The 26,545-nt window shown below is 44.1% G+C and overlaps 1 protein-coding gene across 3 annotated transcripts in view; it reads left to right on the forward strand.

Annotated features, from left to right (window-relative positions):
• Positions 1 to 2,113: 2,113 nt before the first annotated feature.
• The window catches only part of akt3a (v-akt murine thymoma viral oncogene homolog 3a), a 493,259-nt gene continuing 468,827 nt past the window's right edge, over positions 2,114 to 26,545 (forward strand). For all 3 annotated transcript variants that reach the window (XM_070889219.1, XM_070889220.1, XM_070889221.1), the window contains exons 1-2: positions 2,114 to 2,329; positions 3,757 to 3,910. In XM_070889219.1, coding sequence (XP_070745320.1) covers positions 3,865 to 3,910 — 46 coding nt within the window. In that variant the 5' untranslated portion in view covers positions 2,114 to 2,329; positions 3,757 to 3,864. The remainder of the gene's footprint in view (positions 2,330 to 3,756; positions 3,911 to 26,545) is intronic.

Below are 26,545 nucleotides of genomic sequence, written 5' to 3' on the forward strand. Positions count from 1 at the left end.
TATTGTACAACTGTACAGGGTATTGGTAAGACCACACCTAAATTACTGCGTATAGTTTTGGTCTCCGTATTTAAGAAAGGATATATTTGCATTTAAGGCTGTTCAGAGAAGGTTTACTAGGTTGATTCTGGAGATGAGGGGGTTGACTTATGAAGATAGATTGAAACATGTAAGATAATGAGGAAGCTTGACAAGGTGGATGCAGAGAGGATATTTCCACTTATAGGGGAAACTAAAACTAGGGGGCATAGTCTCAGAATGGACTCAGCTCCACTTCCCTGCCCGCTCCCCATAACTCCCTATTCCCTTATCTCTCAAACATTGTCTATCTCCACCTTAAATATATTCAATGCCCCAGGTTCCATAGCTCTCTGGGGCAGAGAATTCCATAGATATAACCCTCTGAGAGAAGTAATTCCTCCTCATCTCAGTTTTAAATGGACGGCCCCTTATTCTATATGTCCCCTAATTTTAATTCTAGACTTATCTTTTGTTTCTTTACTTGTTCCTTTACCATCTTTTGCTTTGTGCTATCATATCTTTTGTCATTTAGTCACTGCTGCCTTCCATCCTTTCACAGACCTTCCCTTTTGTTCTTTCCTCCCCTCCCATCTTTCCGTGCCCCTGCACTCGATTAAAATCTATAACATCACTAATTTTTTCCTGTGCTGACTGAAGGTGATCGACCTGAAACGTCAACTCTGTTTCTCTCTTCACAGATGCTGCCTGACCTGCTGGGTATTTCTGGAATTTTCTGTTTTTATTACATAGTTTAACTGTCACTGCATTTACAAGTTGGGAAGTATCCTCCACTCTTCCAAGACAATATAGCCCCTTTAATTGAATCTTCAGTGTCAGCCGTGGCTCAGTGGGTAGCACTCTTGCCTCTGAGTCAGAAGGTTGTGAATTCAAATCCTACTCCAGGGACTTGAACACAAATGTCTAGTCTGACTATCCAGTGCAGTGCAGAGGGAGTGCTGGACTGTCGGAGGTGCCGTCTACATTCTCAAGTGGACGTAAAAGATCCCGTGGCACTATTTTGAAGAAGTGCAGGGGAGTCATCCCCAGCGTCCTGGCCAATATTTATCCCTTAATGAAAGTAACAAAATAAAAACAGACTATCTGGTCATTATCTCATTGCTGTTTGTGGGAGCTTGCTGTGCGCAAATTGGCTGCCACATTTCTGACATTACAACAGTGATTACACTTCAAAAGTACCTTAAAGCACTTTAATTGGGACATTCCAAGCTTGTGAAATTTAAGTCTTTCTTTTAAAAAATGATAACCCCTTTTCAGTAACAACTAATTTCAAGTCCCTGCACCTTTACACTAGAATCTATATCAAAGACCTCTCTGAAGTCAGTTTCAATGGTGGTCTTTATGACCAGGTCTTCCTAGGTACACATCATTGGGCTATATGTAAATGAAAATGGTGACAGCACAGGCATGATCAAGTTGCTATTATTTTTTTCAGCCCATAAAATATTTCTCTTATAGAGACAGACTGTGTCCTCAAGCTGGTTCTCACGTTTGATGTCTCAAAAGTCCCAATTCAACTGCCACCAAGAAAAAAGTGTGAGGAGAGGGAAGGGGGGAGGGAGAGCTGGCGGGACGAGGAGGGGAGGTGGAGAGTGTGAGGGGTAGGGGAAGGAAAGGAGAGGTGAGGAGAAGGAGGGGTAGTGGGGGTTGGTGGAGTGGGTGGAAGGAGGAGGGGAGGCTGGGGTGTGGGTGAAGGGGTGGGAGTGAAGAGGGGAGTGGAGGGATGAGTGGAATAGAGGGAATGGGAGGTGGTGAAGGGGAGAGGAGCGGATGGGAGGCGGTGAAGGGGAGAGGAGTGGATGGGTGAGGGGAGGAGTATGAGGATGGGAGGCGGTGAGGGGAAGGGGAAGGGGAAGAAATGACCATAGGAGGAGGTGAAGTGAGCGGAGGATGCGAGGCATTAAGAGGAGGGAATGGATAAAGGGAGCAACTGAGGGGATGAAGATGGGAGGAGGGCAGGAGAAGGAATGCGAAGCGGTGAAGCGCGGGTTGCAGCTTGAACCGCACAGACGGTCTCGCGAGATGTCCTCCCAGTAACGGCCGGAGCACGAGACGCGTCGTTAGTGACGTCAGGAGTTTTCCTCCTCAAAGTCAACAAGAACAGAAGGAGGCCGGAGTTTCAATGTGAAACAATTGAAATAGATATATTTAAAAAAAAATCATCATCAATAACAAGAACAAAATACACACCCAGCCGAGTGGAGCAGGGCTGAGCTGCCCCGAAGGACAGCGCCTGATTGAGTCGGTGGGTGGCTGAGCCGGCCGGCGGGCGGTGCACTGAGTGTTTAAGGTAAGGGAGGAGGATGGAGATGTCGGCATGGGATGGGGATGGGGAGACAGGGAGACAGACAGACGGCCGCCGGCCGGCCGGTGGATCGGGGGATGGCCGTCAGCCCGGCTGACCCTCCTCTTCCCCACCCCCTACAGAAGCCGCTAGCGATTTTAAAAATGTGTTGAAAAAGGATGAGGCGGGCGGTGTATGTGAAAAGTGGGAGACTTTGCATTTGCTGGAAGGGAGGGGGGAATGATGAATGATGATGAGGAGGGGTTTCTGATTGTGGCCTAGTGTACACCAGCCTCCTCCATCACCACAACTACTACCAACTCGACCCCCCCTCCAATAACTTTGCACCATTCACATCACAATTGCACCATCGGGGACCGGCAATAGCTCTCATTATTATCTGCTGATGTTTCCTTGCAGTCTTGCCTGACTGCTTGTTTTTATTCTTTTGGCCAGTGCTGAATTTATCTGGATGACGAGGAGGAGGGGATGTTGGTGGGTGTAAAGGCCTGTGTGTGTTTGTTTTAACAAGATGCAATTTTCGTTTTCTGGATTTATTATGTTTTGCACAGTCGAAGAATAAATAAAGCGCCTGCTGTTGCTTATAAATCCTGCCATACACTTCCTTCAGGCTCACCCAACATGTTTTATCCCTTTTAATAATGCTCAAACACACCAGACTTATTCCGCGACGGATTGTTTTCGTCCTGATTTGAAAAAATAACACGTGTCAGATTGTTATCGGTGTTTGTGGCTGAGCATCTTCGTTTAATTTTGTTTACTGTCTCAACAAACGAGGTTTTTACTTTAAACTTATAAAAGTAAATGGCCCTGGGTGGAGGACACGTCTACACAGCGTCTGCTGTAGAAATGATTGTCTCATACTGATTTTTAAAAAACTAAATAAATGTTAATGGCTCAAATATTAAGGACAAACACTTAAGTTAGGCTTTAACATAGATTATAATACTATACAAACCTGCCTTGACAATGCACGGTGGGCGAATAGATTTATAAGGCTCCAAACATAATGGACAATAAAAATTGATCAGTAAAGCCAAGCCTTTGATAGTTTTAAAATACATCAGACACTGAAGAATCCTACCCAAAATAGCATATGGGAAAACGACCATTTATAGCATCCCCAATTATGCATGCAAGCAATTTGATTGTGTTTTTTTTCCAAATGGGCCTATTAATTCTCTCTTTTTTGTTTTAAAGCAACTTTTCGTTATTAGATCAAACTGATGAACCAAGTCTGCTCATGTAATCCCTAATTATGTGCAGGCCTGTTTGTGGAAACGGGTTTCCTTCAGCTTTAAATTTTCAGATAAAGTATGTCATTGAAGTATCACAAGACTGAGATTGAAATGTTGTGATCATTAAGTGCGTCATATTTTGTGTTCAAGTTGTGGTATTGTTTTCTCTGACAGCCGTGGCTATCGGATTGGAAGTCGCCTTGAGGAGAGAGCGGTGGAAAGGGCAGAGCCGGTCCAAAAGACGACTTGCTCGGCTAGCTGGGCTCGGGAGGAACAGCTAACATGAGTGATATAACCATTGTGAAGGAAGGATGGGTGCAGAAAAGGGGTAAGGTTGCTATTTTACTTGTACCGTAATGCTCTCCCAAATTGTCAGCAAATTAAAGAATGGAACCGGATTTTGGGGATGGGTGAATGAGACTGCGTGGGTAAGGAGGAGAAAGAGTATCAGAGTGGAGTTTTGTGTGTATGGAAACGGTACACGACAGCGCGTTTTCAAAGCTGACGTAATCGGCATAATACTCACTTAATTTGTAGTTGTAAACACGTTTCAGTGTTGATTCGGAATGTTTGTCCCGTCGCTTCAATAAGATAATTTTAGATCAGATTTTAGAACTTATGAGTCATACCTACTCCAGTTGCGGATTTATTAGATAATATTCAAAATAGGAAACAGATCTGTTTATATATTAGTTTTGGCTTGGATCCATTGTTTCTTTTGTGTTCAATTGTTTTAGTGGTAATGTTTGCCGTTGGTCCTTAGTGGATTATGTTTGTTCGCTTGTGTGATCTTAAAAATAGAGTAAGTGATTAGGGACTTTGGAAATGACAAAATAATTTCCTGTTTACTTCACAGTGACTTGCCTCCCTATGGAGGGTTGTGCATTTGTCTAACGCTGGCGTTTTAATTGTAACATCTAGTGCTGTTGTTTTAAGGGGGAATGGCCATAGTTCTTGTTTCTATTAAGGATTGGATAGAAGATGTAAAGACCAATTGCACTATTAGTATGTAGGTTTGTTTTAAATCTTGCTATCAAGGCTTTACAGACAGTTATAAGTTCAACATTCATTTTAAACATTGGTAACACTCAGGCTGCAGTTCTGCTGTTGAAAAATGTGCTGTAATAGAAATGCTTTGTTTTGTAATGTTGTTTCAGAAAGCCCTTACTGTGTATGATTACTTTTTAATCTGGCTGGGAGGGAAGGATTGATGGTCTAGTCTGCTGTGTGAGCAGAAATGTGACACCTTTGTGACTTAAAACTGAAGTGGCTCATGAGTTTTAAAGTTAATAGTTTTATTAAAATAATCAGAAACATTGTGGATAACAATATCAGAGAATTATCAATATTTTTCTGTATATTTCAATCTTGCCTGTGTGCAGTGTTTAATGCTGACATTAAATCTGCAGTGTTAACCTCTTGCTAATCATGGAACTATGAACTATTGTTGCAGAATTAATGTTAGCTGAATATGTAAATAGAATTTCCTATTGAAAAAGCAAACTTTCCCAGAAAATTGATCATGTGTCTTGTTGATGCATCTGTAAATAGTAACTGCAGCAATCTCAAACATGTTGAGCTGTGAAATTTCTGGTTTAAAAAGATTCCTGATACTTGTTGCAGCTGATTTTTATTGTAGAAACTGAAAAACAACTACTATAATCATAGTAATTTACAGCATAGAAGGCGGCCATTTCGGCCCATCTTGTCCATGCCGGCTGACCAAGAGCTATCCAGCTTAATCATACTTTCCCACTTTTGGTCCGAAGCCCTATAGGTTATGGCACTTCAAGTGCATATCCAATTTATTAAATATGGTGAGGGTTTCTGCCTCAACCACCCTTTCAGGCAGTGAGTTCCAGACCCCCACTATCCTCTGGGTGAAAAAATTGCCCCTCAACTCCCTGCTAAACCTCCCACCAATTACTTTAAATTTATGGCCCCCCCCCCCCCCCCGGTTCTTGAGGGGGGGAGGGGGAGGGAGAAGAGAGGGGAGGAAGGGGAGAAGGAGGGAGGGGGAGGGAGAAGAGAGAAGAGAGGGGAGGAGGGGGAGAAGGAGGGAGGGGGAGGGAGAAGAGAGGGGAGGAGGGGGAGAAGGAGGGAGAAGGAGGGGAGGGGAGGGAAGGGAGAGGGAGAGGGAGAAGGAGGGGAGGGGAGGGAAGGGAGAGGGAGAAGGAGAAGGGAAGAGGGGGAAGGGGGGGCGGGAGAAGGGAAGAGGGGGAAGGGGGGGGGCGGGAGAAGGGAATGGGGGGAGGGAGGGAGAAGGGAGGGGGGGAAGGAGGAGGAGAAGGGGGGGGAGGGAGGAGCGCGGGTCAGTTCGGGTCGGGGGGGTCAGAGGGAGGTCAGGTCGGTTCGTGTCGGGGGGGTGGGTGTCAGGTTGGGGTCGGGTCCGGCTGGGGGGGGAGTCGGGAGCACGGGTGGGTGGAAAGAGAGGGAGGTCAGTGGGGGGGGGTGGGAGCGCGGGTCCGGTCCGGGCGGAGGGGAAAGCGGGAGTTGGGTCCGGTCCGGGGGGGGCGGGGGTGGGAGTCGGGTCGGTGTCTGGGTCAGGTCGGGAGGAAGCAGGAGCTGGGCATGGGAGGCAGCCTTATGCACGCAGCCCCAGTGAGGCCATTCGGGCAGGGCTAAGGGCTGTGTGCTTCGGGCCCTCCCACACAGTTTTGGGCGCCTGGAGCTACCGCACATGCGCGCCCACTGTAGCACGCATATGCAGAGGTCCCGGCACTGTTTTCAGCGCAGGGACCTGGCTCCGCCCCCCACAGCTCGTGCTGCCCCGCGCCCGGCTCCAGAGTGCTTACAGGGAGCCGGAGAATCTAAGTTTTTTTTTAGGCACACTTTGTGGCGCGAAAAACGGGCGTCCAGGTCGGGGCTGTGCCGTTCTAGGCGCGGCCCGAAACTTGGGGGCCCTATATGAGGTGAAGTTCTCTGAAACATTACAATAATTACATTCCACTTTGCACTTTAGTTGTCTAAACACTGAGTATTAATCACACTTGGTGTTAATGGTTTGGAGTTCCTAGTTATCACCTGGGTAAGGGTTAATCTGCAGAAATTAATTGTATTTGTCGCTTTGCATGATTTTAAAGGACAGATTTTTAATGTGATCAGCTTGTTTTCCCTTTACAGTATTCCTTTTTTTTTAAAGAAGTGTTTTATATCTAAATAACTTGCTTATTTGTTGGGTATTTAACATATACTGCAATGTTTTTCATTTTATCATCGAATCTTACAGCACAGAAGGCCATTCAGCCCATTGTGCATGTGCAGGCTATTTGAAAGAGCTATCAAATTAGCCCCACATTTCTTTCCCCATATTTTTTCCTTTTTCAAGTACATATCCCATTCCTTTTTGAAAGTTACTGAATCTGCTTCTACTACCCTTTCAGGCAGCACATTCCAGATCATCATAACCACCTGCAGAAAAAAAGTCTTATCTTCCCTCTGGTTCTATTGCGACCCACTCACCAGTGGAAAGAGTTTCTCCTTACTTGCTCTCTTAAAATCCCTGATCATTTATTAAATCAAAGCAGAAAATGCTGGAAATCTCAGCGGGTCAGGCAGCATCTGTGGAGAGAAAGAGAGTTAACGTTTCAAGTTGGTGACCCTTCGTCAGAACTGTAAAAGTTCGAAATGTAACAGATTCTTGAGGAAGTGTAGGGGCACTGAAAGGGGGAGGGGAGGAAAGAAAATAACACAAGGGTAGGTCTGTGATAGGGTGGAAGGCAGGAGAGATTTGAGAGACAAAAGGGATGATGGGCCAAATTGAGATGGTAATGGCACAAGTTAGGAAACAAAAGATAAGTCTATTTGGGTGTGAATGGCGGAATGATTACCACCTGCCATGCGAAACAGAGGAAAAAAATAAAAAGGGGGGTTTGTGGGGGAAAAAAAGGGAGGAGAGGGAACAAAATATGGGCAAAGATTATGGGCCCAAGTTTCCACATGATTTGCACCTGATTTTTAGGAGCAACTGGTGGAGAACGGACTATCTTAGAAATCGCAATTCTCCACATTTTCTTTCTGCAGTTCTAGTCAGGTAGAACAGTTCTACTTTGGAACAGAATTTTTTCTTCAAAAGGGGGCGTGTCCGGCCACTGACGCCTGATTTCAAAGTTTCCACAGTGAAAACGTACTCCAAACTAAAGTAGAATGGAGCAAGTGAAGATTTTGGTAGAACTGAAAAAACCTGTTCTACACATTAAAAAATCAGGTGCAGGTTACAAATTAGGTGTCCAGAACGAGGGGGTGGGGGTGGGTAAGGGAAGTCATTAAATTCTATAATAAATCCTTATTTATACTTATACAAATATTATACAAATAAATCCAACCTGAATAAACATTTATAAGCAAAGAAAAGATTAAATAAACCATCTTCCTACCTGTTTGAAAGTGCTTTAGGCAGGCCTTTCGGGACCGAAGGCTGAACGGGCCTGCCTGAGACTTCGGGCAGGGCCCGTCCCCAGCACCAGATTTACAGGTAGGTGGTGTTGGGTTGGGTCGGGTCAGGGAGGTTCGGTTCGGGTCGGGGGGGGGGCGCAGGGAGCGCGAGAGGGAGGTCAGGTCGGATCCAGTCCGGGAGCGGGAGTCGGGTCGGGTCCAGTGGGAGGGGTGGGTCGGGTCGGATCCAGTCGGGGGAGCGGGAACAGGAGCGCGGGTCGGGTCCAGTCGGGGGAGGGGGGCGGGGAGCGGGAACAGGACGCGGGTCGGGTCCAGTCGGGGGGGCGGGGAGCGGGAACAGGAGCGCGGGTCGGGTCCAGTCGGGGAGACGGGGAGCGGGAACAGGAGTTGGGTCTGGTCCGGAGGCAGGGGGGGGTGGAGCGGGTGTCGCGTCTGGTCCGGAGGCAGGGGGGAGCGGGTGTCTGGTCTGGGGGCGGGAGCGGGTGTCGGGTCTGGTCCGGAGGCAGGCGGGGAGCAGGTATCTGGTCTGGTCCGGAGGCAGGGGGTGGCGGGGAGCGGGTGTCGGGTCTGGTCGGCGGGGGGGGAAGCAGGAGCTGGCTGTGGGAGGAGCCTTATTCACGCAGCCCCAGTGAGGCCATTCGGCCAGGGCTAGGGGCTGCGTGTTTTGGGCCCCTCCCACACAGTTAGGCGCCTGGAGCTACTGCACTTGCGTGCCCACTGTAGCGCGCATGTGCAGAGGTCCCGGCACTGTTTTCAGCGCAGGGACCTGGCTTCGCCCCCCCCCTACAGCTCGTGCTGCGCTGCGCCGAGGGCCAGAGGACCTGCAGGGAGGTGGAGAATACGGAGGATTTTTTTTAGGCGCACTTTGTGGCGCAAAAAACGGGCGTCCAGGTCGGGACTGCGCCGTTCTAGGCGTGTGTGGAAACCTGGGCCCATTGGTCTGAAATTGTTGAACTCTTGAGTCCAGAAAGCTGTAAAGTGCCTAAACGAAAGATGAGGTGCTGTTCCTCGAGCTTGCGTGAGCTTCAATGGAACAGTGTAGGAGGCTGAGGATGGAGAGGTCGGAGTGGGAGTGGAGAATTAAAGTGACAGATGACCAGAAGCTCGGGGTCACGCTTACAGACTGAACGAAGGTGTTCCGCAAAGTGGCCACCCAATCTGCGTTTGATCTCCCCAATGTAGAGAAGACCACATCGTGAGCAGCGAATACAGTATACTAAGTTGAAAGAAGTACAAGTAAATCGCTGTTTCACCTGGACAGTGGGAAGGGAGGAGGTAAAAGGGAAAGTGTTGCATCTCTTGCGCTTGCACGGGAAGATGCCGTGGGAAGGGGAGAGGGTGCTGGGGGTGACTGCAGAATGGACCAGGGTGTCGTGGAGGGAGCGGTCCCTTCGGAATGCTGGGAGGGGAGAGGAGAGGAAGATGCGTTTAGTGTTGGGATCACGCTGGAGATGGCGGAAATGGCGGAGGATGATTCATTGAACGTAGTGACTGGTGGAGTGAAAGGTGAGGACCAGGGGAATCCTATTGTGGTTCTGAGAGGGAGGGGAAGGGGTGAGAGCAGAAGTGTGGGAAATAGAATGGACATGGTCGAGGGCCATGTTAACCACAGTGGAGGTGAATCCTCGGTTGAGGGAAAAAGGGAAGACCTATCAGAGGCACTAGTGTGGAAGGTGGCATTGTCAGAACAAATGCGACAGAGACTGGGAGAATGGAATGGTGTCCTTACAGGATGCAGGGTGGGAGGAAGTGTAGTCCAGGTAGCTGTGAGTTAGTGGGCTTGTAGTGAATATTTGTCAATAGTCTATCCCCACAAATAGAGATAGAGAAGGCGAGGAAGGAAAGAGTCGGTGATGGACTATGTGAAGGTGAGCGAAGGGTGGAAATTGGCTGCAAAGTGAATTATATTTTCTAGTTCAGGGTGAGAGCCGGAAACTGCACTGATAGTCATCATTGTACCGGAAAAAGAGGTGAGGAAGGGGGCCCCGAGTAGGACTGGAACAAAGAATGTTCCACATATCCCACGGAAGGGCAGGCATAGCTAGGACCCATACTGTTCCCATAGCAACATCTTTAATTTTGGGAAGTGAGTGGAGTCAAAGGAGAAGTTGTTCAATGTGAGAACAAGTTCAGTCAGGAGGAGGGGGAGGGTGGTGGTGGATGGGTTCTGGTTGGGCCTCTATTCGAGGAAGAAGCGGAGCGCCCTCAGGCCATCCTGGTGGGGGATGGAAGTGTAGAGGGATTGGACATTGGACGTCCGTAGTGAAAAGGAGACGGTTGGGGCCAAGAAACTAGAAATTGTCGCGGGGGGCATCAGATGAGTCGCGGATGTAGGTGCGAAGAGACTGGAAAAGGAGAGGAAATACAGAGACAAGATAGGAAGAAATAAGTTCCGTGGGGCGACAAGGTAATCCTGTTTGTGGATCTTGGGAAAGAGGTAGAAGCGGGTTGTGCGGGGTTGGAGAACTGAGGTTGGTGGTTGTGGAGGGAAGATCTCCAGAGGAGATGAGGCCAGTTACACTCTAGGAAATGATGGCTTGATGTTCAGTAGTGGGGTCATGGTCCAGGGGGTTGTAGGAGGAGGTGTCAAGAGTTGCCGATCATTCTCTGCAAGGTAGAGGTCGGTTCGTCAAAACATTATTAAGTCTCCCCATAACCACCTTCTCTGTTCCAAGGAGAACAATCCCAGCTTTTCTAGACTCTCCACACAACTGAAGTCCCTCATCCCTGGTATTCTGGTAAATCTCCTCTGCATCCCACCTTGACATCCTTTTTGTTTGCATTCTCAAAAGTGAAAAAACACAGCTTTTGAGTAATGTGTAAACATTTTCCTTTTTTACATATGGGTTCATTGAATGTATTTAGGTTTAAATTCAAACCTTCTCTTAAAAACAAAGTCTTGTCATGAACCAATCCACCCTATCTCCATAGCCTGGGTATTTAGAAGAGAGAGCCTGGGAATTTAGAAGAGAAAACTAAGTGTTTAATTGAGATCTGAACCAGTACTTACTAAATTATTTATTTTCTCTTGCACAAAAACAAGAGGACTCTGTATGATGCCTTCAGATAATTCCGCATGTGTCAAAACTTAATTATTATGTACTGATTGATAATACTCAGTAGCTAAATAATAACTTGGTAGAGTAATCTATTCGAATATGTACTGTGTAGTTAATGATATCTAATTGATATGGCATTTGAATATGGTACTTTTCTGTGAATGTCACCGAGCACTATACTGACACCTTTGTATATGCCTACAACCGCCCCCCCCCCCCCCCCCCCCGGAAAGAAACCTGAACTCTCATATATGGTAAACATCCACACAAACTAAATACAGTTTGCAGAAAGTCATATTCTCAGTTTAGCTGTTTACAAAATTCTCAAATTCCACTCTTGTGGCTTAGAAAATAATCAGATTCTCTTAGTTAGTCTTTAAACTCCTGATATTTGCTATCTATCTATCTATATAAAAAGTTGCCTTTTGTAAATCTGTCTCAATGCAGTTATTGAGGTTTTTATTTATTATCTTCCTCTAACAGCATTGCAGACCCAACCTTGAGAGTCCCCTTTTATAAGGAACACTAGCTTAAAAAGAAAATACTTCAGTGATTTCATAAATGAACAGAAGTCAGTTTTATTGACATCTATTCTTGTCTCCTTTACATAATATTGTACGCTGAGCAGAAATTGTCATGTGATTTTGTGCTGATTAGCAGTATGAATGATCTTTCAAAAGTTATTGGCTACAGGGGTCCATTAATGGATTTTTGGAGTGTGATATTTTGATGTCAGTTGATACTTCAGATCTGAGTACGGTATTGTAATTGTGTTGATAATAGCATTTCTTTAACACAACAGAGAGCGCAGTAGTTAGAATCGCTTTGGCTTCAGTGTTTGGATAAATTAAATAATGGATATGCTGATGGGTTAGCATTCTACACAAGTGCAGCTTTCGTGTATGTTTGTTAGTCCTCCTGCTAATGGACCCGATATTGCAACTCTTCAAAAAAGAGAGCTTATTACATATTCACTTAAAAAGAATCCTTGGAAGGGATCAGGATTAACTCTGCCATGTTTGTGTGAATTCTTGTTTAAATAAATCATTGGGGAAATTAGATTGCAGTTACTTAGCCCAGTTGTGTGCAGCAGCTGAAATTAATACTCCGTTGTAAAGGCTAGATCACTGAAGGATCCTGGATTAACAATACTGTCCAAGCTGCTACTTCCCTTTATCATGTCTTCAGCATTCAATAAAATATATTTTTTTGACCAGAGGTATTTTAAAACAACAAATCTGAACTAGAAACTGCAATAAAGTGAACTGTCAGGTATATCAAGCCAAGTGATGTTGGGGTTGGGAAATTGAATACTTTTTCTACATGTGTTACCCAGTGTCTGCATCAAGCAGTGAGGTTAGGAATATGTCGCAACTAGATGCAGTGAAGCTCTGTACTGTGTTTCAACAACACCCTTTATTCCCAGCCTTGGACCAGTGGTGTTTTTTTCCACTTTGTCTTGGCCGTCCTTAATTGCTTCTGAATAAAAGTAACAATTAGTAGCTGTTTCTGGTGAATTGTGGGAAATGTATTTTTGGCTTGGGCATGGAATTGAGACTGCTAAACTCATTTCATGTAGAATAGCTGAAAGAGAGGAGGCTTTCATTCCAACAATCTGGAATGTATTGCAGCCTGGTCACTGGTGAAAAGGCAATATATTTAACCTGCTTTAGCACCTGCTATTCAAGTGCCAAGTTTACTTAAACTACACCCCCAGCTCCATGATCTCTACCACCAAGAAAGACTAGGGCAGTAATATCATGGGAACATTATTACCATCAAGTCTTCCCTACTACCTCCCCCCCCCCCCCCCCCCAACCTAAGTCACACATCCTCCTGACTTACCAGTTTTGCCCACATCCCAAGAGCAAATCAAAAGATATTTTATTAAATAAATAATAGATACCAGGAGCCAGCAGCTTGTAGTACATAAATCAAATGATGTTGGTATGCAGTTTGAGTTTTGTCAGCTCTTCGTTTATTGCTGTTATTAGAATCATATTTGTGTATCAGCTGTTCAGGTATGACGGACTACATATATTAGTATGTATGTACTTGGTGTTTGTGTGCTTTGTCTTGGAAGGTTAATCTATCACAAGCTTCCTGTGGTCATGTAGGGGAAACAAAGCAAATGTCATCCAATAACCTAGAGATCATATAGAATTACTGCAATTTTTTCATGTGTATAAAATGTAAATTACACAAACATAATGGTAATTAGAACTTTCCAACTTAGTAAAGGAATAAAACTGGTTAGATTCCTTTTAATATTTTATCGATCTGATATGAAGCTGTCTTCTTTTAATTCTGATAAACTTACTACTGATCAGCTTTTTAGAAGGCAATCAAATTGTTTCAAAACTTTTTATCCCTAATCTATCTTTGGACCTGAGCCTTGAATTGTTAGTAGGATCTAAAATAAACAAGACGTAGTAATATTTGAGGCCTGTGTAAATATTGTTTTTAATCATCTTTGAATTCAATAGTTAAATCCAAATGGTTTGTTTTCATTCTGCACTGTAGCCGCTGGCATAAAACGTTTGAGGTTTAACATTATCATTAGGATATCTATGTGTGAGGGGGGAAAAAACTTTTACATTTTTATTTAAAAAAAACCCTGTATTATTTTAGTGACGTGTTTAAGTTTCAAAGATTGTTTTAATTTCAGCTATAACAAAAAATGAGATGTATTCATTGTATGTTTAAAAACTTAAAAAATAATAGTATTTGATGTACAATTATTTCAAAGAGTAAACCAAAGAAAAGCATATTTTACCCATTTGAGGAGCAATAGAGAATCCTCACAACTCAATGCGGAGTCTTTCACACGACTTGTTCATTCTGTCTTACATTTTGCAGATGTTAAGGCTAAATTTTAAACTCCAGCTTAATTTGGCCACGGTTTATATGACTGAAAATATTTTAGTAAAGTAGAAGCAGTTCAAGAATGAAATCTTTTGAGAACAAACCTTTATTAAACCTACTAGTAGATTAATTGATATTTTGTCTGTATCCTTATGATTAGTATATTCTAGTTACTGGTGATGCTAAGGAAGCATGACTAATCAAATTTCAATTGGTAATTCATTTTATGTTCAAGGCACCATAACCTTACACTTTGGGGGGGGGGGGGGGGCTTTTCATTTTATGTTGCCATAGCCTGCATATTTCTACACTCTCCCTCAATCCTGTGTCCTTGCAAACTACAGCCCCATCTCCATGCCTCTCTGTTGTCCAGCTTAGTGGGACTACGCTTGCTTGGTTTCCAATTGTAGCCAAAGCCTCTGTAGCAATAACTTCTATTGAAGCACTTGCACCATTTTAGCCCTGGAGTCCCTCAAAGATCTATGTTTTGGGGGTGGGTGGTCACTTTTTCTCACCTACGTGCTGACCCCGGCAACATCTGAAGACATGGTATCAGGTTCCAAATATACATTGATGATACGGAGATCGCCCTCTCTATAACCTCTTTCAACACATCCACTGACTGTTGTCAGACTGCTTGTTTAAAATTCAGTCTTGAATGAATCACAATTTTCCCAAGCTAAACATTTGGAAGACAGAAGCTGTCATTTTCCCATTCCCCGGCTACTGTCTTGGGCTGAACCAGATGTTTGCAACTCTGATGTCTTCTTTGACCCTGAGCTGGACTTCTGACTGCATATCCTCTCCATTGCAAAGACTGCTTATTTCTACCGCTAACTTCATCTAACTTTGCCCTTGCCTCAGTCCATCAGCTGCTTAAATCCTCATCCACACTTTCGTCATCTGTCGACTTGACTATTTCAATACTCTCCTGGCCAGTCTTTCATCCACCACATCTAAAATGGTGCTGCTTATGTCCTACGCTGCATCAAGACTGATTTACCCATTACCCTTGTCCTTGCTGATCTACATTGGCTCCTGAGTTCCCAACATCTTAATTTTAAAATTTTCATCCTCTTGTTTAAATCCCTTTGTGCCCTTGTATTTCCTAGCTCTACAACCTGCTTCAAACCATGTAACCTCATGTTCTCTCTCTCTCTCTCTCTCTCTCTCTCTCTCTCTTTTTTTTTCTCTCTCCTTTCCCCTCTTTTCCCCCCCCCAAACTTTTTGATTCTTCTGAAACGGGTCTTTTGTGCCTGTCCTTCCCTATCCCCCACATTGGTGGCCGAGTCTTAAGCCACTTGGGCCACGTGCTCTGGAATTCTTTCCCTAAAACCCTCTGCCACGACACCTCTGTCCCCTCCTTAAAATCCACCTCTAACTAAGTTTATGATCACCCCTGCTAATATATCCTTTGGCTCTATGTCAAATTAATTTTTGATTACGTCTCTTGTGAAGAGCCTAAGTATGTTTTTATATGTTAAAGGGACTATATTAACTATCTAGCAATTTGAACCAGATACTTGACTTCTACACATGTATGTATTCAATCGCCGAATGCAGACTGTGAAAACTACGATCATGTAAAGTACGTGATGCCCTCTCCACTTCAGTTGGGTTGTCTTACTTAACTTAAATAATCTCTCTGCATCCTGTCCTACACCCCAGAGACACTCTTCTCTGCAGTCTCCTGTCTTTTTTTTAAAAAGCTTTAAGCAGTACATTGCTACCTGACTGACTTTGTGACTCTGTTTCATTTTTTTTAAAAGCCTGCCCATAATCAAAACTGACTAGCCCCCTCTCCCTCCCCCACCACCGCCCCTCCCCCACCACCGCCCCTCCCCCACAAAGAGCAGAGTCCACCAGCCTACCTTGCAATCGCCATATATATTTCAAATGAATCGGATTGTTCTAGCAAAATTGAATGGCTGCTTGAATGTCAAACTGTCTTTTATTGTTACCAGGCTGTGGGAAACCTAATACACACTTGCCAGTCCTACTCTCCTGTGAAGCAAGCTTAAACATATCACAATTTAAATTAACTAATTTCTAGATCCTTTCCTTGGAACAAGGTCAAAAAATCCTAAGATGTGACACACTTATAGGAAGTGTACAATATTGGGAAGAGTTGATGTATTAAGCGGCATCAGGTGTAGAGGAAGAACGGGCGAAAATAGTGGATGGTAGAAAGCAAATCGGATTTGGATGGGGGGCGGGGGGGAGGGGAATACTCTTTGACAGACAGAACTTTACAATGGGGGAGAAAAAAATAGTGGTTGGATGGAAGCAGAGTGGTTCAGATTGGGAGCAGAGTCATGGTTGACTGGCAGAGATTGTAAGTGGTCCATGTGATTATCTGGAATGGTTTTGATCATCTGAGAAGGTTGGAGAGGAATTTGAGTTCCCCCCCCAACCCCTCTCTCTTGGCTCTGGATTTTTCGCTCTTTTTTTTCCTCTGGCAGGAGATTAAATGTCTTACTAGGGTTGGAAGTGTCTAGTCATGATTCTCTAGCCATCATGAGTGTGAGGCAAGTTTGATGGACCAACCGATTTTTTTTTTTTGCACTTCAATTTTGTATGAATGAGATGTGCGAAGTAGTTATGTTAGGTGGGAAGAAATTAATTGGCGAGGAAGGAAGAGCACAAATGAAGTATAGTTTGGCCAGCGGGTAGGCAGGAGAGTTGGTTGAAAGAGAATCTCTGTATGGGGCGGAAGGTGGTAGTGGGGGGAAAAGTGGGTATTGGGGTAAAAAGGAAGCATAATTAGGCCTGACATTCAGGACAGAGATGGGAAGAAGAGTAGTTTGTTGGGGAGAAAGAGAGCACAGTAGGGTATATAGGGCCTAAGTTTCGGGCCACGCCTAAAACGGCGCAGTCCGGACCTGGATGCCCGTTTTTCGCGCCAGAAAGTGCGCCTAAAAAAAAAACTTGCCTATTCTCCGGCTCCCTGCAGGCCCTCTGGAGCTGGGCGCAGCGCACATGCGTGCTACAGTGGGCACGCATGTGCAGTAGTTCCAAGCGCCCAAAACTGTGGGAGGGGCCCGAAGCACGCAGCCCCTAGCCCTGGCCGAATGGCCTCACTGGGGCTGCGTGGATAAGGCTCCTCTCACCGGACTCGACGCCCGCGCTCTCTCTTTCTCTCTCTCTCTCTCCTTTCTCTCTCTCCTTTCTCTCTCTCTCTCCTTTCTCTCTCTCTCTCCTTTCTCTCTCTCTCTCTTCTTTTTCTCTCTCTCTCTCTCTCTCTCTCTCCTCTTTCTCTCTCTCTCTCTCTCCTCTTTCTCTCTCTCTCTCTCTCCTTTTTCTCTCTCTCTCTCTCCTCTTTCTCTCTCTCTCTCTCTCTCCTTTTTCTCTCTCTCTCTCTCTCCTTTCTCTCTCTCTCTCTCTCTCTCTCTCTCTCTCTCTCTCTCCTTTCTCTCTCTCTCTCTCTCTCTCTCCTTTCTCTCTCTCTCTCTCCTTTTTCTCTCTCTCTCTCTCTCCTTTCTCTCTCTCTCTCTCCTTTCTCTCTCTCTCTCCTCTCTCTCTCCTTTCTCTCTCTCTCTCCTTTCTCTCTCTCTCTCTCTCCTTTCTCTCTCTCTTTCTCTCTCCTTTCTCTCTTTCTCTCTCCTTTCTCTCTCTCTCTCTCTCTCTCTCTCTCTCTCTCTCTCTCTCTCTCTCTCTCTCTCTCTTTCTCTCTCTCTCTCTCTCCTTTCTCTCTCTCTCTCTCTCCTTTCTCTCTCTCTCTCTCTCTCCCCTCCCTCGATGTCAGAAACAGAGAGTGAGACACACACACACACAGACAGAGAGATAGAGACACAGTGGTGGGGGGGGGCCGTCCCAGCATGCTGTTGGAGGACTCCCGGTGCTGCAGTCGGTAAGTAGAAAATGTTTTATTTATCGATTTTAAAAAAAAATTAAATTTTTTTAATTTTTTTTGATTGATTTATTGGTTGATTTATTGATGTATTTATCATTTATTATTGATGATGGCTCTTTATTTGTAAAACTGAAGTGTTTAATGTTTGTAAACTTCCCTTTAACCCCCCCCCCTCCCATTCGCTACGCCGAATTTGTAACCTGCGCCTGATTTTCTAAAGTGTAGACAAGGTTTTTTCGAACGCACAAAAATCTTCACTTACTCCATTCTAAGTTAGTTTGGAGTAAGTTTTCACTGCCTACACTTTGATAACAGGCGTAACTGGCCGGACACGCCCCTTTTTGAAAAAAAAATTCTGTTCCAAAGTGAAACTGTTCTAACTGACTAGAACTGGAGCAAACTAAATGCCGAGAATTCAAATTTCTAAGATACTCCATTCTAAACCAGTTGCTCCAAAAAAACTGGAGCAACTTGGCCCATAGAGTGGGAAGTAGGGTTGTGTGTGGAAGTAGAAGCAGAAACTGGTGTCACAGAGGAGCATAAGTTGCATATACAGGAAGAAAATTTAAACTTTTTTTTATTATAAATAGTATGTCAAAATAAAAAAAAATGGTTACTGGCTGATAAATGTTAACTTTTGGATTCTTTTCTGAAAATGAATTACAGAGAATATAAATTAATCAATTTAGAAATTGTCATGCTGAACAGTGCAAATTTACTCAGTAGAAGGTGGTAAAAGATTTAAATAAAAAAACAGGAATTAATTAAGAATACTAATTTTGTAGGATTTAGAATGAATGGTGGGAAACTAAATCAGATTGGGAATGCAGAGAGCATTGGGAAAGACTAAGAGGGGAAAATGATTTTGAAATTAGTTAGCTGCTGCAATGGTGGCAGGTCTATTTGTATATTCGTTTTTTAAAAATAAAAATTTAATTATTTGTTCTGGGATGTGGGTGTCACTGGCAAAACCAGCATTTATTGCCCATAGGTGCAAGTCCACACATTGGTATATTTATTAATTGTGGTGGGTCCATTTATTTATTTGTTTATAAATATATCAACTCTGGAGGATATGGGCATAATTCATTTTCAAATTTCAGTTGACAGGCTGATGCCTGTAACCTGTAGGTGGGACCATGGTTGCTGAGGGGCCAGTAATTGGGCTGTGGGTCGTTATGACACATTTGAGCAGGTCGGTGGCTGTTGAGAGACCAGTAATTGGGAGTGGATCCAGGAAATATCTAAACTGGGCAGCAAAATATCTGTTTGACAGGAAATCTGAAAGTGGGGCAGAAAGTGGTGTTAAAACGAACTACTTATAATTTAGGTAACAAATGTCTATCAAGTGATTGAGTGAGAAATATTCTGACCAGGAGTCATAAAAATAACTAATTATTTTGCTTTAGTGATGTGTTGAATGTTTCAGTCTGTAGAGTCATGACACTGTTTTTCACCTCCTGGGACCAAGGTTGAAATCCACCTCAGACAGTTGGGATAAAGTCTCCTCTCATTGATATTTCTATGGGTCCTATGTGAAATGCTTTTGGATAGTTTCAGTCTAGTTCTTGGGTGAGTCCTCAGCATAAAACTACCTATAACTTGAACATTTAAATGAGCAGTTTCATTCCGAGAGGTCATAAGTTTAACTGGAGTGGGAAATTAAAACATTACAATGTTGTGGTTAAGACTTCTTGGGATGGTGCAGGAGGAGGTTTACTGTACATCTTAGTACTGCAGCACTTGACCTGGAAGATTTTGACGTTGGATATAAAGGCTCCAAGTTTCCACACGCGGCGAAAAAGGCGCCCTTCAGAGCTGGGTGTCTGTTTTTCGCGCCGAAAACGGCGCCTGAAAAAAAACGCGGTATTCGGAGCTCGATGTCTGCTTGGCGCGGCACACAGGGCAGAGCCTACCACTCGTGCCGATTTTGTAAGTAGGAGGGGGCGGGTACAATTTAAATGAGGCTTCTTGGTGCCGGCAACCCTGCGCGTGCGTGTTGGAGCGTTCGCGCACGCGCAGTCTGAAGTAAACATTGGCACTCGGCCATTTTTTAAAGTGCTGCAGAAAAAGTGAAGATTTGTTTCTTGGACCCCTGTAAAGGCTTGCATTTTAATTTTCTTGATATTTCTGTGTGAGGGAGTGCTTTTAGCAGCACTGCTGAATAAATCACCTGCTGAAATCAGTGAGTTCAGCTTTTCACTGCTAAACTTGCAAATTAAGGACTGTGTTTGGAGAAATAAAAGTGCCAATTTAACTTTGCAATGGATCAACTTCCACCAAGAACAAAGAATTTCTTGCATGAGGAAGCAAACCATTGCATAATATGTGGTGCACCCATTCTGCAAATTTAAATATAAAGATGTCGATGTGGCTGCCTCTCCCTGTCCAAATGGCCTCAGTCAGTCCCCCTCACAGCTCGAAGGCTGCTGCTGCTCCAGACCAGCCACTGATGACGCCTCTGCAATCCCATGGCCGAATGGCCTCAAGTCCGTCCGGGTGCTGCATCTTCGCGGGGAATGAAGGCCTGCCTCAAGCACCAAGGCTGCTTGCTGCCTGCCCCTGCCGTCGAGACCGATGCCACACCGCTGCCTCAAGCACTGAAGCTCAGCACCAAGGCTGCTTGCTGCCTGCCCCGAGACCCAAGCCACACCGCTGCCTCAAGCACTGAAGCTCAGCACCAAGGCTGCTTGCTGCCTGCCCCGAGACCCAAGCCACACCGCTGCCTGAAAGGCCTGCCTGAAGCACTTTCACACAGGTAGGAACATGGTTTATTTAATCTTTTCTTTGCTTATAAATTTTTATTCAGGTTGGATTTATTTGTATAAGTATAACTAAGGATTGATTGTAGAATTTAATGACTTCCCTCCCCCCCCCCCCCCCCCCCACCTCGTTCCGTATGCCTAATTTTTAACCTGTGCCTGATTTTTTAAAGTGTAGATAAGGTTTTTTCAAGCGTACAAAAATCTTCACTTGCTCCATTCTAAGTTAGTTTGGAGTACGTTTTCACTGTGGAAACTTTCAAATCAGGCATCAGTGGCCGGACACGCCCCCTTTTGAAAAAAGAATTCTGTTCCAAAGTGAAACTGTTCTACCTGACTAGAACTGCAGAAAACTAAATGTGGAGAATTCCGATTTCTAAGATACTCCATTCTACACCAGTTGCTCCTAAAAAATCAGGAGCAAATCATGTGGAAACTTGGGGCCAAAGTGTGGAAAATGTGTAAATATTCATATGCATATAATTGTAACAAATTTTGGTTTGCTGTAGATGCCTTGTTGGGTTCAGTGATGTCAGTCACACCTGTTTGTTGTCTGAGTCTTTTTATTGGAATTTATTGACACTGCCCTAGATGTAATTGCATAATCTAGGTTGTAACAGTAGTGTATCCCCTTGTTTATTTGAACTCTATATATTCAAATCTTTCACATGAATTCTGCTTCAATCTCTCCAAAAGTGGGCTGAGCAAATACTTGATAGACGAAACCAGATACAAATTATTAAACTGCTTTATTTCACAGTAATGTGAACACACACAATATCTGTTTCACTTAACTTAATGTACAATTTATCTGCGCATAATAAAGAACTCACCAAGCTGCCCATGTCATTGGTTTGTCTTGCCTGACATAAACAATTCTAGCTTTCCAGCATTTCTAACCTCTTGCCATTAACTATTAACAAACCTAACTGCTTTCAGAGCTTTCCTATTTCAAAACTCCTACCTGTCTCTGTGTATCTCTTGTGTTATCTCTTGCAGTTCAGTTAGAAATTTCCAGTATGTGCAGTCATTTTTAGTTGTCAAAACAGGCTAACGGATTACTTATTTAGGGCCCAATTTTCCACAACCCCTTTTTTCGGTGCACTTAACTTAAATGCACCGACTTTGTGCGCTGGAAACGGCACCGAAAAAAAGTGGCCTCATCCTGCCCGCTCTGCCGAGTCTCCGGTGTCCCAGCGTGGCGTAGATAGTGAAGTGGGGCGCAGAGCAACAGCCCAGCGCAAAAAACACTGCTGGCAACTGCGCGCATACGCAGTGAAGTCTGCGTGCATGGTCCTCTCCCTCCCAGTGTGTCCTGCGGGCTGTGAGCAGGACCCGGTGCTCGCAGCCTCTATCCCCGGCCGAAGGGATGCCCCGATGTTCACTGCACCCTATCCCCGGCCGAGTGGCCTCCCGCACCGGCCGGCTGGCCCGCTGACTTCCCAGGCTGAGGTAGAACTTCAGTTTTATTTTTTATTTATTGATGGTTATGCTTGAGAGTTTTGATTGGGGGGTGGGGACTTTTTTAAAAAAAAACTTGATTCTGGCATAAAGATAAGGCTCTTTTTTAAAAAAAAAATTGTTGACTGCTTATTTTTAGCCTTTGTTTAGTGCTTTATAAGTCTTGGTGCTTTAAATGTACTAACCTATGCCGAATTTTTAAAATGCCTGCAATGTTTTTCAGAGCTGGCCACATACGCTGATCTAAGTCGATTTGGAGTAAGTTTTAGCTGGCCAAAGTGGCATAAATGGCCAAAACTGGCGTAAGTGTCTGGGAACACTCCCTTTTGGGAAAAAAAGAACGTAAAAAAAAATCGTACCTAACTGACTTACTCTGGAGCAAACTTTTGGGGGAAAATAGCATTTTTTAACTTGCGCCAGAAAAACAACTTACTCCCCAAAAAATTGATGCAATCATGGCCAAATTTGGGCCCATAGTCTGTGGAAAAGCAGCAGCAACAACAACTACCTATTGTACGAGACCCCTTTTTAAACTTGTGTTCTGCTTTAAAACACAACATTTAAACTATTTTTCCAAATCCTTTGTGGCAATGTGTTCAAAATATCCTGAAACATAACAATGATTTTCACTTTTACTTGCAATATAATAAACTTAATTTGTGCATTGAGCAAAAACAGCTGAATTTTAGTCTGATTTTCATAAGAAATCGGAGCAGGAGTAGGCCATTCAGTAAGGTCATGGCTGATCTTCTACCTCAACTCCACTTTATTTGCACTATTCCCATATCCCTTAATATCCAAAAATCTATCGATCTCTGACTTGAATAATACTCAATGACTGAGCCTCCACAGCCCTCGTGGGTAGAGAATTCCAAAGATTCACCACCACCCTCTGAGTGAAGAAATATTTCCTCTTCTGTCCTAAATGGCTGACCCCTGGTTCTAGACTCCTCAGCCAAGAGAATCATCCTCCCTGTATCAACCCTGTAAGAATTATGTATGTTTCAATGAGATCACCTCTCATTCATCTTCTAAACTCTAGAGAATATAGTCTTAGTCTACTCAATCTTTGTTCATAGGACAATCACCCCAATCCCAGGAATCAGTTTGGTGAACCTTCGTTGCTCTCCCTCTATGGCAAGTATATCCTTTCTTGGGTAAGAAAAAGAAAGAAAGACTTGCATTTATATAGTGCCTTTTGGGACCAACAGACATCTCAAAGCGTTTACAGCCAATTAAGTACTTTTGGAGTGTAGTCACTGTTGTAATGTGAGAAATGCGGCAACCAGCTTGTGCACAGCAAACTTCCACAAATAGCAATGTGATAATGACCAGATTATCTGATTTTTTTTTTTGGGTTATGTTGAGGGATAGATTTTGGCCAGGACACTGGGGATAACTCCCCTCTTTGAAATAATGCCATGGGATCTTTTATGTCCACCTGAGGGGGCAGACGGGGCCTCGGTTTAATGTCCTATCCGAAAGATGACACCTCAGACAGTGCAGCACTCCCTCAACACTGCACTGGAATGTCAGCCTAGATTTATGTGCTCAAGTTCCTGGGATTTGAAACCACAACCTTCTGACTCTGAGGAGAGTGTGCCACCGTTGACAAAAACTGTACACAATACTCCAGGTGTAGTCTCACCAGGGCCCTATATAATTGCAGTAAGACATCTTTACTCTTTTTAAAAAAAAATATATATATTTTTTATAGTCACATCCTTTTGTAATAAAGGCCAACATACCATTTGCTTTCTTAATTGCTTGCTGTACCTGCATGTTAACTTTCAGTGATTCATGTACAAGGACACCTAGGTCTCTCTGAACACCAACATTTCCCAATCTCTCACCATTTTATATTAAAAAAACCCTAGCTTTTTCTATTTTTCCCACCAAAGTGGATAACTTCACATTTCTCCACTTTATATTCCATTTACCATGTTCTTGCCCACTTGCTTAGTCTGTTTATATCCCCTTGAAGCCTCTTTGCATCCTCCTCACAACTTACATTCCCACCTAGCTTTGGATCATCAGCAAACTTGAATTTATTACATTTGGTCCCCTCATCCAAATCATTAATCTAGATTGTGAATAGCTGGGGTCCAAGCACCGATCCTTGTGGTACCCCCATTAGTTACAGCCTGCCAATGTGAAAATAATCCGTTTATTCCTACTCTCTCTTTTCTGTCCATTAAGCAATCCTCAATCCAGGCTAGTATATTGCCCCCTAATCCCATGAACCCTAATTTTGTTTAATAACCTCTTGTGTGGCACCTTATCGAATGCCTTCTGAAAATCCAAATACACCACAACCACTGGTTCTCCCTTATCTAGACTACTAGTTATAACCTCAAAAAAAAAAAGGAACAGATTTGTCAAAACATGATTTCCCTTTCATAAATCCGTATTGACTCTGCCCAATCCTATTATTATTTTCTAAGTTCCCTGTTGCCATGTCCTTAATAATAGATTTTAGCATTTTCCATACTACTGACGTCAGGCTAACTGGTCTGTAGTTCCCCGTTTTTTCTCTCCCTCCTTTCTTAAATAGCTGGGTTACATTTGTGGCATTCTAATCTGTGCGAACCGTTCTAGAATCTATGGAATTTTGGAAGATGACAACCAATGCACCCACTATCTATCTCTAGCCACCACTTTCAAAACCCTAGGATGTAGGTCATCAGGTCCAGGGTATTTATAGGCTTTCAGTCCCATTAATTTCTCCTCCACATTTTTTTTTTTTACTAGTACTAATTTCTTTCAGTTCCTCATTCTCGCTAGACCCTTGGTTTTCCACTATTTCTGGGAGGTTTTTTCGTCTTCCGTGAAGACAGACACACAGTATTTGTTTAATTTCTCGGCCACTTCCTTATTCCCCATTATAATTTCTCCTGTCTCAGCCTGTAAGGGACCCACATTTACTCTTGCTAATCTTTTCCTTTTTACATACCAATGGAAGCTTTTACAGTCTGTTTTTATGTCCCTCGCTAGTTTACTCATTCTATTTTCCCTTCCTTTATCAATTTCTTGGTCCTCCTTTGCTGAATTCTTAAACTCCCCCCCCCCCCCCCCCCCCATTCTCAGGCTTACTACTCTTTTTGGCAACATTATAAGCCTCTTCCTTTGATGTAATACTATATTTAACTTCTGTTGTTAGCCACGGTTGGACCACTTTCCTGAGGGGTTTTTGTGCTTTTTGAAGGAATATATGTTCGTTGTAAATTATGTATTCTTTAAATGCTAGTTCGTGCTTGTCTACTGTCATTTTTTTTAATATAGTTTCCCAGTCCGCCTTAGCCCACTCGTCCCGCATACCTACGTAGTTTGCTTTGTTTAGATTTAAGACCCTAGTTTCGGATTGAACTAAATCACTTTCAAACTTAATATAAAAATGCATCATATTATGGTCACGCCATCCTAAAGGCCCCATTACTACATGGGTTTTTAATTAACCCTTTCTCATTGCACAATACTAGATCTAAAATAGCCTGTTGCCGAGTTGGTTCCTCTACATACTGATCTAGAAAACCATCTTGTATACATTCCATGAATTTGTCATCCATACTATTACTGCAAATCTGGATTGCCCAGCCTATTAGATTAAAATCTCCCATGATTACTGTATTACCCTTGTTGCATGCACCTCTAATTTTCTGATTTATACTGTGCTCTACATCACTACTGTTTGGGGTCTATAAACAACTCTCACCATTGTTTTCTGCTTCTTGCTGCATCATCGCGCCAACTCTCTTCTCTATCTTCCTCGCTGCAATACTCCACCTCTCACTCGACAAGCTCCCTGCTGGAGTGAAACTAAACTACAGAATCAGTGGGAACCTGTTCAACCTTAGTCGTTGTCTCCAGGCCAGATCCAAGACCATCCCATCCTCTGTCGTCGAGCTACAGTATGCGGACGACACTTGCGTCTGCGCACATTCTGAGACTGAACTTCAAGTCATAGTCAACATCTTCACTGAGGTGTACGAAAATATGGGCCTTACACTAAACATCCGTAAGACAAAGGTCCTCCACCAACTTGACCCCGCCACACAGCACTGCACCCCCCCCCCCCCCCCCCCCCCAGTCATCAAGATCCACGGCATGGCCCCACTTTCCATACCTTGGGAGCATATTATCAGCAAGGGCAGACATCGTTGGCGAGGTTCAACACTGCCTCCAGTGCAGCCTTCGGTCATCTGAGGAAGAGATTGTTCGAAGAGCAGACCCTCAAATCTGGCACGAAGCTTGTGGTTTACAGGGCTGTAATGATACCCGCCCTCCTGTATCGCTCATGGACGTAGACCATCTACAGTAGACACCTCAAATCGCTGGAGAAATACCACCAACAATGTCTGCCCAAGATCCTGCAAATCCCCTGGGAGAATAGATGCACCAACGTTGGCGTCCTCGATCAGGCCAACATCCCCAGCATTGAACCACTGACCACACTCGACCAGCTCCGTTGGACGGGCCACATTGTTCGCATGCCTGACACAAGACTCCCAAAGCAAGCGCTCTACTTGATCAGCCATGATCTTGTTGAATGGCGGAGCAGGCTCGAGGGG

The sequence above is a fragment of the Pristiophorus japonicus genome, chromosome 9, assembly GCF_044704955.1.
Source record: "Pristiophorus japonicus isolate sPriJap1 chromosome 9, sPriJap1.hap1, whole genome shotgun sequence".
Taxonomy (NCBI): domain Eukaryota; kingdom Metazoa; phylum Chordata; class Chondrichthyes; family Pristiophoridae; genus Pristiophorus; species Pristiophorus japonicus.